The 14,930-nt window shown below is 40.5% G+C and overlaps 1 protein-coding gene across 1 annotated transcript in view; it reads right to left on the bottom strand.

The window, feature by feature from the left end:
- Positions 1-9,456: 9,456 nt before the first annotated feature.
- The window catches only part of THOC2 (THO complex subunit 2), a 107,299-nt gene continuing 101,825 nt past the window's right edge, over positions 9,457-14,930 (bottom strand). The window contains exons 36-39 of the mRNA XM_075835772.1: positions 14,769-14,920; positions 13,838-13,914; positions 11,162-11,208; positions 9,457-10,292 (exon numbers count right to left, since the gene is read on the bottom strand). Of these exons, the coding sequence (XP_075691887.1) occupies positions 11,181-11,208; positions 13,838-13,914; positions 14,769-14,920 (257 nt within the window). The 3' untranslated portion in view covers positions 9,457-10,292; positions 11,162-11,180. The remainder of the gene's footprint in view (positions 10,293-11,161; positions 11,209-13,837; positions 13,915-14,768; positions 14,921-14,930) is intronic.

Raw genomic sequence — 14,930 nt, forward strand, 5'->3', positions numbered from 1 at the left:
TGGAGGGGATTTGGTCAAGAGGAAAGGTCCTGGGGGCCAGAGGAGAACATCAATGCTCCTTCCCCCGTGAAGGAGTTTCTCTCCAGCTCTGGCCCCAAGAAGAGGGGGCGTAAGAGGGGGGATACTGTAACATCTATGGCCGTGAACCGATGTCCTGACATACCCCCTGACGGTCGCGGCCATGGACGAGTGAGTGCCGGGCGGCCTCTCCCTCCTGGGAGACGCCGGCACTCACTTCCGCATCAAGGTACTGGCTCCCACAGGGTGTACGCGCAAAGCGCGTGCTCGACCTTAAAGGGCCAGTACGTGCATATGCAGAATATCTGCAAATTAGCCCAGAATGAATCTGGACTATAAAAAGGGATATGCCCTTCCATTCATTGCCTGAGCGTTGTTGTGTTACCCTAGTCTGTCTTTGCAAATGGTCACTTAGTGTTTCCCAGTTCCCAGTGTTCCATTCTTGCTTCCAGTACCTCATATCCCGTGCTACCGTGCCCTAGAGTGTTGGAGTCGTGTTGTGCTCTCTGCTGCATCTGCTTTGTTGCACACCATCTGGTGCCTGCCTACTGCCGGAGCCTCATCTCAGCCTGGAACCACCGCTACTGTCTATGTTGCCTCAGGTACCCCTTCCAGAACTATAGACATTGCCTATACCTGTTTGGGCAGCTGCTATCCCGCTACACGGTACGGCCCAGTGGGTCCACACCCCGCGTCGTGACAATCTACCATAATTCTATATGTGTACAAAGAACATTCAATGTGGTCTAAGTAATGTATTGTGATTTACTCTTGCAATATATGAAAAGGTATCTACCCAATACGATCTACAATAATTCTATATGTGTCTAATTCAATTGGTAATTATTGTATTCAATACATCTGACTACATGTATACATAAGTATATGCATATATAAAGGACATCATATCAGCCCATTCTATACCCGAGGAAGATAGTTTTTTTTCCTGGTGATACGCGTGGGGCTTGTCTTTGTTTTTTAAGTGTGCACCCCTCTGCCAGGCTTGTATCTATTGTCTTATTCTTATGATGTTTTAGGTCTGTGCCTTTTTGCATTGTATGTCACATTAGAACAAAGAGAACACGGAAGAAGACAGACTCTGTTAAATGATGGGGCACAGAATCAGGTAGAAGGGGTCAGAAGATGCCAGGAGCTCTGTGAGGTAACATGGACAAGGTAGACAGGATACAGGGAACAGTTAGAGGGGGGGGGGACAAAAGCAGGTGGAAGGGGCTCTGTGAGGGATCAGAAAGCACCAGGGGCTCTGTGTGGGCGATGGACAAGAAATACAGGAGGAGACAGGAGCTTTGCAAGGGAAAGGGGAAGCAATGGGTCAAAAGCTACTAGGGGCTCTTTGAGGGAGCAGGAAACATGGAATGCAAACGGTGGCAGGGGCTCAGTCAGGTGAGGAGACACAGAAAGTGGCAGGGGGTCTCTGGGGGGTGCAGAAGAGACAGAGGATTTGGCTCTTTAAGTGTGGTTGGGGCATAGGTGGCAGAAGTTCTGTGAGGGGACGAGGAGGAAAGTGTAGGTGACGGGGGGGGGGGGGGGAGAGGGAGGGTGTTGGCAGAAAGGTAGTCGTCTTACCCGAGACTCTGTCCTGCTCCACAGGCTGTACTCGTGACTGCGCTCTGCTGCCTAGAATACCGCTGCCAGAAAGCTCCTCCCCCTCACATGGATGTACATGCACGTTGCGTCTCTGTGAGGCGGAGGAGAAATAGAGGCAGGAAGACATGAGGGCAGCCAACAGCTGCTTGGGGCCTGCAGTCGGTGCAAAATAATTTCTATATAACCTATAATTGTCTTCTTAGTCGGCTCTGTAGCTTTAGTTTTCAGTTTTTTAGTGTTCCCGCACTGTATGCTTATGAGAATCAAAGTCATATCTTTGTTTGAAGTCAAATCTTCGTTTGAAAAGTCATCTTCACTCCTCAAGTCTTTCCGAGTTTACCCCGCCTCCTTACTTTTGATTGACAGCTCCACGTCTTTCCCCAGCACACAAAATCCCACGATTGTGTATTGATGTCCTCTCCTGGTGTGTGCATACAATAGGACACTGGATTATTACAATAAAAGGCGCAAAATGTTTGCAGAGTTATTTACAGTGAAGGAGGAGTTTAGGAGAGGGTATAACGGCAATGAACTTTTGATAGCAGCAGGCAGTGAGGGATAAGTAAAGTTCAATAGGTTAAATGCTGGTGACCGGTTCCCTTTAAACCATTATCCCTCATGCTTCAAAATTTTCAGTAGGCACTCTGCATTCTGGTAGGTAAGGTTCTTCTGGCATCTGCCAAACCCAGATTAGTCCATCAGACTGCCAGATAGTGAAACTTAATTCAGGACTCCAGAGAACACGTTTCCTCTGCTCCAGTCAACGCTTGACATTGCGCACTGTGATTTTAGTCTTGCGTGTGGCTGCTCAACCATAGAAAAACAAATTTTATAAAGATAGGCAATTTTTACATGATATACGATTCAGCACTCGGTGGCTCCGCTCTATGCGTCTACTACTTGGTAGCTTAGACTCTGTGCGCACCGCATTTCTAGGCTTTTTGTCCTCAGATGCCAGTGTAAACCCCTCCAAAAAAAAAAAGTATGGAATAGCATAGGAACTATGATTCCATACAACTGCATCCTTTTTTTTTTTTTTACGATGGGACAATATGGGCGATGTAGCCCATGGTATGCCTTTAACAGTGATGTATGTCGCAACATCCGTCGGAGGCAATTGTCGGGAGACCCTCCTGACGTACACTGCAAACACAGTGTGCACAGAGCCTTAGCTGTGGTTACTCCTAGACTATTCCACTACACAAAAGTTACATACTGACCGTAGCAGATCAAAAATGTAAAGAAACATTAAATAAGATCTATATTTGTGAAAACCCTGGTGAAGTAGTACCTAGAATTTATAACTTCGGCACTATTTGAAGTGGTTTTCCAGCCAGTAAAAACTGATGGCCTATCCTCAGGATAGGCCATCAATAGATGATGGGTTGGGGTCCGACACCCAGGACCCCCGCCGATCAGCTGTTTTGAAGGGGGTGCAGCGCTCGTACGAGCGCTACTTCCCCATCATTTCTACTTGCTTGCTGTGAATCTTTGACACGCATTTAGCGGCGATTCATAGATATTGCAGCCTTCTTCTCCCATTGAAGTGAATTGGAGAAAAAGCTGCAATACCTGTGAACTGCCCTTAAATGCGTGTCAAAGATTCACAGCACGCAAGTTTTTTTTTAGTTTTTATTTATGACTATTGTTTTTAATATAATGCATTTGGTTTTTAGTAAATAGGAGTATTTTATGATCATTTACATATTCATTTATTTTCTTTCCTTATTCCGAACTTTACGGTATTACAGGTGCACCTTAGATTGACTCAAGAAACTATTTAATGTAGTTACATTTGCTCAATCAACGTTTCTTGGGGTTAGAGGACCAGACCATATGACACGAATACCCAGTGGCGTTTACCATGCTACATTCCACTGAAGCACATTTATCTAATGATCCAGCAGCTCTTGCATGTATCAGGTGATTTGTCATGTGATAGATGGGATTCATACAGTGCATTACAGCTTCTTGTATTGTATGCATGGCCCTCATCAAGCAAAAGTTAAAAGACTATGGTCTCCTATGGTAGGCAGAGCAATGGGGGAGGGCAACTTGTGCAGCCAAGTAACCTGACAGCCAGACACAGATTTGTAATAGAGGGAAGAAAAAAATGGCTGATCTTCTAAGACACACACAGAAGCATTCTTGATATATTTCTCAGTTTTTATTTTAGAATATGACGAACGATGGAGGATTTATGAAATTTTCAGTATTTTCCATGTAAAGTGTTTCTTTAACCCCTCAATAACCACCGTAAAAAAAAAAAGTGTTTTTACAGCGGCCGTTCAGGGTAGTTCTGAAGAGCAGCCTTTTCACGGCAGCACTTCATAAGATTTTTTCCTGAATTAAGCGGGGTGCTCCTGAAGCCGTGGCTGTTGCTAACAGCCTCGGGCTTCAGGGCAACGATCGGAGACTAATAATATGAATGGTCTCCAGCCATGTTTAACCCCTCAGATGTGAGCGAATGTCGCATTTGAGTGGTTTTAGTCGGAGAGGGATCTCTCTCTCAACTCCATCAGTAACCCGTGATGCGATCACGAGGTGCCGATTGTTTTAATGGCACCCTTCACCTGAATGGTCTGCCTTTACTGAATAACAGATGCCCGTCAGTATTACACTGATAGGCAATATTATACACTGCAATAAGGAAGCATTGCAGTGTATTATAAAAGCGATCAAATGATCGCATAAAAAAGTCACATGTACTCCGACGGTACCAATAAAAACTACAAGTCACCCCGCAAAAAAACAAAGCCCACATATAGCTTTATCAGCAGAAAAATAAAAAAGTTATGGCGACACGAAAACAAATAATTTAGAAAAAAAAACAACATTTTTTTACGGTGTAAAAGTAGTAAAAAAAAACAAAAAACAAACCTATATAAATTTCGTATCGCCGCAATCTTAACAAACCGCTGAATAAAATGATTATGTTATTTATACCACACAGTAAACGGTGTAAATTTAAGGCACAAAATTACTATTACTCCATCAAAAAAGTTAATAAAAGTTCATCAATTAATTATATGTACCCCAAAACGATGTTATTAAAAAGCACATGTCCCGCAAAAAAAAAGTTCTTATACAGCTATGTAGACAGAAAAAGTTTTAGCTCCTTGAATGTGATGATGGAAAAACTTTAAAAATTGCTTAACAGGGTTTTACACTTTTTCGTAAAGACAGGACAAATAGGAAAGGTGGTGGTGTATGTCTGTATGTGAGAAGTGATATGAAGGCGAGTGTGAAAGAGACAATAGTGGGTGAAGACTGTGAGGAGGTTGAAACCTTGTGGGTGGAACTAGAAAGGGAGGTAAACACTGAAAAAATTACTTTTGGTGTAATCTATAGACCCCCCAATATAACTGAGGAGATGGAAGGTCAGATATATAAACAGATGGAGCGGGCTGCACAGGCGGGTACTGTAGTGATAATGGGAGATTTTAATTTCCGGGATATTAATTGGTGTCATGGTTCGGCTTCAACTGCAAAGGGGAGACATTTCCTCAACCTGTTGCAGGAAAATTTTATGGGCCAGTTTGTGGAAGACCCGACTAGAGGTGAAGCTCTGTTGGATCTGGTCATTTCTAATAATGCAGAGCTTGTTGGGAATGTCAATGTTCGTGAAAACCTCGGTAACAGTGATCACAATATAGTTACATTTTACCTATACTGTAAAAAACAAACGCAGGCTGGGAGGGCAAAAACATTTAATTTTAAGAAAGCCAATTTCCCCAGGATGAGGGCTGCAATTCAGGATATAGACTGGGAAGAACTAATGTCAAATAATGGAACAAATGATAAATGGGAGATTTTCAAATCTACTTTGAGTTATTATAGTGCAAAATTTATTCCTACAGGTAATAAGTATAAACGACTCAAATTAAACCCCACATGGCTTACACCTTCTGTGAAAGGGGCAATACATGACAAAAAAAGGGCATTTAAAAAATACAAATCTGAGGGTACAGCTGTAGCCTTTGTAAAATATAAAGAGCTTAATAAAATCTGTAAAAATGTAATAAAATTAGCAAAAATACAAAATGAAAGGCAGGTGGCCAAGGATAGTAAAACAAATCCTAAAAAATTCTTCAAGCATATAAATGCAAAAAAGCCAAGGTCTGAACATGTAGGACCCCTAGATAATGGTAATGGGGAGTTGATCACAGGGGATCAAGAGAAGGCAGAGTTACTAAATGGGTTCTTTAGCTCTGTATATACAACAGAAGAAGGAGCAGCTGATGTAGCCGGTGCCAGTGCTGTTAATATATCAGTTGATATACTGAATTGGATGAATGTAGAGATGGTCCAAGCTAAATTAAATAAAATAAATGTGCACAAGGCCCCAGGACCAGATGGGTTACACCCTAGAATTCTTAAAGAGCTTAGTTCAGTTATTTCTGTCCCCCTTTTCATAATATTCAGAGAATCTCTAGTGACTGGTATAGTGCCAAGGGACTGGCGCAGGGCAAATGTGGTGCCTATTTTCAAAAAGGGCTCTAGGTCTTCCCCGGGTAATTATAGACCAGTAAGCTTAACATCCATCGTGGGGAAAATGTTTGAGGGGCTATTGAGGGACTATATACAGGATTATGTGACAATAAATAGCATTATAAGTGACAGCCAGCACGGTTTTACTAAGGACAGAAGTTGTCAAACTAACCTAATCTGTTTTTATGAAGAGGTGAGCAGAAGTCTAGACAGAGGGGCCGCTGTGGATTTAGTGTTTTTGGACTTTGCAAAGGCATTTGACACTGTCCCCCATAGACGCCTAATGGGTAAATTAAGGACTATAGGTTTAGAAAATATAGTTTGTTATTGGATTGAGAATTGGCTCAAGGACCGTATCCAGAGAGTTGTGGTCAATGACTCCTACTCTGAATGGTCCCCGGTTATAAGTGGTGTACCCCAGGGTTCAGTGCTGGGACCACTATTATTCAACTTATTTATTAATGATATAGAGGATGGGATTAATAGCACTATTTCTATTTTTGCAGATGACACCAAGCTATGTAATATAGTTCAGACTATGGAAGATGTTCATGAATTACAGGCAGATTTAAACAAACTAAGTGTTTGGGCGTCCACTTGGCAAATGAAGTTTAATGTAGATAAATGTAAAGTTATGCATCTGGGTACCAACAACCTGCATGCATCATATGTCCTAGGGGGCGCTACACTGGCGGATTCACTTGTTGAGAAGGATCTGGGTGTACTTGTAAATCATAAACTCAATAACAGCATGCAGTGTCAATCAGCTGCTTCAAAGGCCAGCAGGATATTGTCGTGTATTAAAAGAGGCATGGACTCGCGGGACAGGGATGTAATAATGCCACTTTACAAAGCATTAGTGAGGCCTCATCTAGAATATGCAGTTCAGTTCTGGGCTCCAGTTCATAGAAAGGATGCCCTGGAGTTGGAAAAAATACAAAGAAGAGCAACGAAGCTAATAAGGGGCATGGAGAATTTAAGTTATGAGGAAAGATTGAAAGAATTAAACCTATTTAGCCTTGAAAAAAGACGACTAAGGGGGGACATGATTAACTTATATAAATATATTAATGGCACATACAAAAAATATGGTGATATCCAGTTCCTTGTAAAACCCGCTCAAAAAACAAGGGGGCACTCCCTCCGTCTGGAGAAAAAAAGGTTCAAGCTGCAGAGGCGACAAGGCTTCTTTACAGTAAGAACGGTGAATTTATGGAATAGTCTACCGCAGGAGCTGGTCACAGCAGGGACAGTAGATGGCTTTAAAAAAGGGTTAGATAATTTCCTAGAACAAAAAAATATTAGCTCCTATGTGTAGAAATTTTTCCTTCCCTTTTCCCTTCCCTTGGTTGAACTTGATGGACATGTGTCTTTTTTCAGCCGTACTAACTATGTAACTATATAATTAAGGTCTAAAATACCTTCGGTATTAAGGGGTAAAGAGCATAAGTCGCTATTTTTTTGTTTGTTTTCGATTTGTTTTTGGAGCTTCAGTGGGGGTTTTGACCAATCACATTCACTTCTGCACAGCAAAAGTTGTCAGATAAATGATCTATTCTAAAAAGGACAGGACCCCTAAGTTACATCAGTGATCTTCAGATTGAAAAACTTTAAGAACCCCAGCATGTTGGAGTGTCACAGGTTGGAAATAAAAGAGGTATATGAAAACAATAACCTTATAATGCAAAACAATTTATATCGTTCTAACATGATTTTGTAAGAACATAGAAAAGTACTATTTTGGCGGTAGTCAGTCTTTAACCCCTTAATGACCAGCCTATTTTAAACCTTAATGACCAAGCCATTTTTTTCATTTTTTTTAGTTTTTCCATCGTCACATTCCAAGAGCTATAACTTTTTTATTTTTGCGTCGACATAGCTGTATAAGGTCTTGTTTTTTGCGGGACAAGCTGTATTTTTTAATAGCACCATTTTGGGGGACATATTATTTATTGATTAACTTTTATTTGGGGAGAAATAGAAAAAAACCTGAAATTTCGCCACTCTTTTTCGCGTCTTAAATCTACGCCGTTTACCATGTGATATAAATAACACAATAAACTTTATTCAGCGGATTGTTACGATTGCAACAATACCAAATTTGTATAGTTTTTGTATGTTTTACTACTCTTACACAGTAAAAACAGTTTTTTTTCAAAATTATTTGTTTTTGTGTCTCCATATTTGAAGAGCCGTAACGCTTTCATTTTTTCGCCGATGCGGTTGTATGAGGGCTTTTTTTTTGCGGGAAGACTTGTAGTTTTTATTGGTACCATTTTGGAGTAGATGCGACTTTTTATCACATTTTTTTAAATTCAGGATTCACAGAAAACAGCAATTTTTCCATAGTTTTTTATTAAATTTTTACGGCGTTCACCGTGCGGGTTAAATAATGTAATCGATTTATAGTCGGGGTCGTTACGGACGCGGCAATACCAAATATGTGTAACTTTTTAACTTTATTTTGTTTTTTTAATAGTAAAGCATTTTGTAAGGGGAAAAAGTGGGTTTTTAATTTTTTTTCACATTTTTTTTTAAAATTAACTTTGTTAAACTTTTTTTTTACTAGTCCCACTAGGGGACTATAATATGCGATTCTGCGATCGCATTTATAATACACTGCAATACTTTTGTATTGCAGTGTATTACTGCCTGTCCGTTTAAAACGGACAGGTATCTGCTAGGTCATGCCTGCGGCATGATCTAGCAGGCATTCATTACAGGCAGACCTGGGGGCCTTTATTAGGCCCCCGGCTGCCATTGGAGACACAGACACTCGGCGATCGTATCGCCGGGTGTCGGTGGGAGAGAGAGGGAGCTCCCTCCCTCTCTCCAAAACCACTCAGATGCGGTGCTCGCTATTGAGGACTGCATCTGAAGGGTTAAACGGGTGGGATCGATACTTATATCGATCTCACACGGCAGAGCAGGGACGCCCCCAGCCCTCAGCTGCCTCTGGCAGCTGAGAGCAGGGAGATTTGACAGCTCCCTGTTCTGTTTACTTATTCCGATGCCGAGACGTAAAAAGTCTATGGCATCGGAATAAGGCCCGTTAGTGACCGACGTAAAAAGACTATGGGCCGGTCACTAACGGGTTAAGGAATAGAAGGGTCATGAAAGAAAAGAAAACCCTGATTACTTGCAGCCTGTATTCGGTGTATGAATTTCAACATGACCATAGCTTTTACTCTAATACCCCTGTAAGAAAGTTTAATATATAAAACAAATGATAATGCCAAAATGCTGAGACTACGGATATCCCAGCTACATGTAATTTATCCAGTAAAATCTATGATGAATATACAATAAGGCACAATACACACAATGATTTACGACCCATTGAGAAAACTATTGTTTATTTAGAAAAAAAAGCTTACACTGGTAGAATTCAGCAGTTAAAAATTTCTTTAAAAAAGTCTGAAACTTTTCACACTATAGTTCGGCGGTACAAAGCTCCTGTACTTGTATATTTGAACCCTAATTTTTCGCGAGTGACATTTATTCTCCCTTAATTTAAAAAACATTATGACAAAACAGAATTGTTTTTCAGGACAGTCAAGTAAAGGGCGTGCTTTCCACTTTCTGGTTCAGATATTTTTCTGTTGTACACAATATACAAACAATTGCTCTAAATTATCATGGAAACTGTGCTCCGCAGACCTTACATACAAGGCCAGGTAATAAATAAAACTGAGGTTAAATGAGGTAAATTCAAAAACTGTTGAATAACTGTTTATTTTCGGTTGCAACAATTAAAAGGGATGCATTTCATATGGCAAATAATTGCGAAGTTTCAGGCAGTTTTGTTTTTCTCCGACGACCTAAAGAAACTCTATACACACAAAATGGAACCTTATTTGCACTGTGGCAATTCTGTTTGTAGCACATTGTGCTTAAAATTATGGAATAGGTAAACACTTTCAGCCATGTACTGAAAATAAATGTATAAGAAAACTAGCAACACATTAAAATACAGTAATGCACAACTTGAACATTTACTTGATGGTGGAAAAGAAAAAGAAAAAAGAAAAGAAAACTGAAATTAATAATTTAAGAAGATGCAATTAAGCTTCTTCATTGAGAAATAACTGTGCAATTAATATTGTGGTAAATAAACGCCTGGATTCCACTTGTCATCCTCCAGCAGGATCCCATGTATTAATTCAAAGTATATTCTGTGGAGAAAAGTAAAAATGGAGTAAAACTTGAAAAGGCAACCTATAGATCTAAAAATCTTGAGATGCAACGGAGAGCTGGCTTTATACAGTCATATGAAAACATATCGGTACATATACACATACACTGGGGAGTTATGATCTTTAACCCTTTCCTGTCCACCCACATAAATTAACGGGCTAATGGAACGGTTCCTGTGCCACTAGCGCGTTAATTTACATTTTTCCTTGAACTGCACTGCATGCTCCTTTACGTAGTTCCATCAGCAAGTTTGTGCTGTCACCCTGATGTCCCGATTCCTGTACTTTGACAAAATAACTGAAATAATACATTCTCCGTCACTGAAACCCCTCAATACATATGCTTAAATACTAAATTAGCAGTCGATTCTGGCGGTTACCATTGGATTACGGTTATCAATAAAAAGGCATGAAAGGGTTAAACAAAATGTACGCTATGGGACGCCACTGTACCATGGAGACACATTGACTGGAGAAGACATGGTACAGTGGTGAGTCTTCTGCAGTAATATCTAGCCTCAGCTATAGTCACTGGTCATGACACCACAGAAAAAACTTGCCTAAACTAGGATTCAAGGTAGAGTAGTAGCGGGAGACAACAGCTATCCAAGAAAAGTATCACATCTTCCAAAGAACAGTGGATGATCAAGCATTTTTGGATGATGTTCTATAAACAGATAAGTCACAATTGGGGCACTTTGGACGATACAAGTCCCATGAAGTCTCGTGTAAGGAAAATATAACAGCAAATGACTTGTGCCTAAAGTGGTCGTAGAATGCGAGATGCCCACGGCCTGAACAAAACATACACACACGTGTTGATTCAAACATAAGATCAAAAGTCTTACCTTGATATATTCATTATCATTATCTGTGCTTATCTGAAGATTTATGGGTAAACCATTAGTTAAGGAAATTAAGTGAGTTTTTAATCAATAAAACAGTTTTCATATTAAAAGCCGAGCTGCACCATAGAGGCTCTGTCACCACATTATAAGTGGCCTATATTGTACATGATGTGATTGGTGCTGTAATGTAGATTACAGCAGTGGTTTTTATTTAGAAAAACAATCATTTTAGTTATGGCCTATATTAGCTTTATGCTAATGAGTTTCTCAATGGACAACTGGGCGTGTTTTACTTTTTTACCAAGTGGGCGTTGTGGAGAGAAGTGTATGATGCTGACCAATCAGCGTCATTTACTTCTCCCTATTCATTTACATAGTACATTGCGATATAGCACTTCTCTGTGATTTACAGAATAGCAGGTGTAGTCTCGCGAGATTACGCTGTAAGCAGTCATTTACAGCGAGATCTCGCTGTGCATCTCAGAGAAGTTTAGAGAAATTGTCAGGATTCTGAATACACATCCCGTCCTGGCTGGAGGTAATGTATATTCATTGTCATGACACTGCAGTAATGTTAGTGTTTGTGTATGTGGCTGCACATAGCGATATAGCTATATCGCTGTGTGCTGAATAAATGGAGAGAAGAGTATGCCGCAGATTGGTCACGGATTGGTCAGCGTCATACACTCCTCTCCACAACGCCCACTTGGTCATATAGTAAAACACGCCCAGTTGTCCATTGAAAAACTCATTAGCATAAAGCTAAAATAGGTCATAACCGTCAAAAATCATCGTTTTTCGAAATAAAAAAACACTGTTGTAATCCACATTACAGCGCCGATCCCATCATGTACAATATAGCCACTTATAATGTGGTGACAGAGCCTCTTTAAGGGGGTTTTACACAGGAAGATGAGAGTTCCTAGAACGTTGCCGATAATTGCTCGATCATCTGCTGGTCGTAGAGTTTTAAAAAAGTTAAATATTGTTGTTGTCGGCAGCACATCTCCCTGTGTAAACCATGAGACACGCTGCCATCATGATAATAATATATGGGGACGAGCAATCGGAGTAACGACTGCTCGTAACCATCCATGTGACAGGAGCAAACCAGCGCCGATCAACGATGTCTCGTTGATCGGCACTCGCTGCAGCGGCCGCTTATTATAGACCGGCCGGTGTAAAAGGGCCTTAAAGAGGCTCTGTCACCAGATTTTCAAACCCCTATCTCCTATTGCAGAAGATCGGCGCTGCAATGTAGATAACAGTAACGTTTTGTTTTTTTTTCAAAAACGAGCATTTTTGGCCAAGTTATGACCATTTTTATATTTATGCAAATGAGCCTTTTATGTCCAACTGGGCGTGTATTGTGTGTGTACATCTGGGCGTTTTTACTTGTTTTACTAGCTGGGCGTTGTGAATAGAAGTGTATGACGCTGACGAATCAGCATCGTCCACTTCTCTTCGTTACCACCCAGCTTCTGGCAGTTCACAGACACACAGCGTGTCCTCGCTCATCCGACGCGATGAAGTTCCTGTGGGAGGAAGTGAGTGACGTCACAGCGTGATCTCGCGAGAACACGCTGTGTGTCTGTGCACTGCCAGAAGCTGGGTGGTAACGAAGAGAAGTGGATGATGCTGATTCGTCAGCATCATACACTTCTATTCACAACGCCCAGCTAGTAAAACAAGTAAAAACGCCCAGATGTACACACACAATACATGCCCAGTTGGACATAAGGCTCATTTTCATAAATATAAAAATGGTCATAACTTGGCCAAAAATGCTCGTTTTTAAAAAAACAAAACAAAAAAAAACGTTACCGTTATCTAAATTGCAGCGCCGATCTGCTGCAATAGGAGATAGGGGTTTGAAAATCTGGTGACAGAGCCTCTTTAAGACTGTCTTTGGTGTTAAATATATACAGAGGAAAATTATGCCATGTGTAATACAACCTTGTTCCTTTCAATGCAAATCATTTCAGTGCATTCATTAACATGGACACCACCACTTTTGGCCTCTAATTAGAAACCCAATATGCTCTGCTGACCACATATACTGAGGCTATTCAAGACAGAACGTAGGGAGCAGAATAACAGGCATTTTTATTCAATATTCCAGCATGGTTAGAAACCGCCACCTACTTTCACATGATGTTTCCTCCAATGTACGTGGCATCCGCACTGACATCACGAAAATGGACAGGCTAGACTGCTTTATCTCATGGAGTATGCGTGTAACATACACAGTGAGAAACAGCGCTTGAGCCTGCCCGTGTACGTGATTGTCAGTGCTGATGACAAGTATATTGGGGAAGTAAACGAGAAGGCCTAGGTCACGTGCTGGATGCACAGCACGTGATCTAGAGTGTAAGAAAAAGTCCTGGAATACCCCCTTTAGTGTAGCATCTTCACTAGTGAGCAATGCTCAGGGTTGTCAAAATAGATAAACCCAAGTACATAACTAACGCACGCACACAGAGAATATTGGCATATTGAGAATAAGGCACACACATTCCTATTAAATGAAATGCACTAAAACATCTCCAGAAAATTTCTTTGCAAAATCTGACCCATGGTGCATTTTATATCAGGAGAAAGCATCTAAATCTGCAATATATAAAACTCAATGGAACGCTGCCTCAGTGCAAGTGTCCAGTATCATAAAAAGGATATTGTTTTTTCTCCTCTTTTCCACCTGCGCTATCACGTTTCTCTTTCTTCTCAGATTTTTCCTTGTCATGTCTAGATTCCTTTAAGAAAATACAAAAACAGTAAGGTTGTTACCATGCTCCAGAAACAAAAATTGACTTTATGTCGATAAATATAATCCCTAAGCTCCTTACGTTAATTTCCTATTTGAATTCATTGGTTTCATCTGGTAAGGATGACTTCATACAAGTAGTGTTGCATTACATTAACTGGATACCAATATGTGACCTCAAAATGTTCAGAAATATGAAAAACAGGAAGACAAATGTCTGTTTGTATGCATGTGTGTGTATTTTTGTGCATGCTGTACACGTATATCTGTATGCGTGCATAAAAGATTCATATCGGATTCTTGTCTTGCCAATTTGGCCTATGTTACCACTTCATGCTAACCTGCTATTAGACATCAGCACATTCATATCTATGGAGCATGAACTCGGGCTGATAAAGTTAGTTTCACACTGCAGTGCAAGGCCAAAAAGAAAATGCTTTGGTAGGCAATAAAATTCTACCATTTCTGACAAAATTTGCCTTGTTTGTCGGGAACCTACATTTATTTTTAGAAACATCTGATTATTAGCAGACTAAGATATGGAATTGTATAGCATAACTGCTGCCAGCACACGGTCAATCCAACTCGGTCACAACTGACATTGTGGTTGTTAGGTAATATATATAGCCCAGGAACCAATCTCTACAATGTCGTTGTCAGACTGTCCTGTCTACTCTCAAATTTTTCTTAACTCAAGGTAGAACGGATACAGAACGAAGAGCACAGGGTGTGGTTGGATTTAAAACTCATCTTTCCCTGCAATATTAACCATATTTTTATCTATTTGAGAAAAGTCACCAAGATAAATCAAACTTACTGCAGTCAACAAAACACAAAATATACCTTCTTGCTGCTGGAAGAACTTTTCTCCATCTTGTCTGATTTCATTATCTCGGCTTTTTCTTTATTTGAGGATTTAGATTTGTTCCGGTCCTTCTCATTTGAACGTGGGGAATCGGACGGGCTCTCGCTTTTACTGTGTTTGGTAGAACCACCTAGAACAAT

This window comes from Rhinoderma darwinii, chromosome 8 (genome assembly GCF_050947455.1).
Source record: "Rhinoderma darwinii isolate aRhiDar2 chromosome 8, aRhiDar2.hap1, whole genome shotgun sequence".
NCBI lineage: Eukaryota > Metazoa > Chordata > Amphibia > Anura > Rhinodermatidae > Rhinoderma > Rhinoderma darwinii.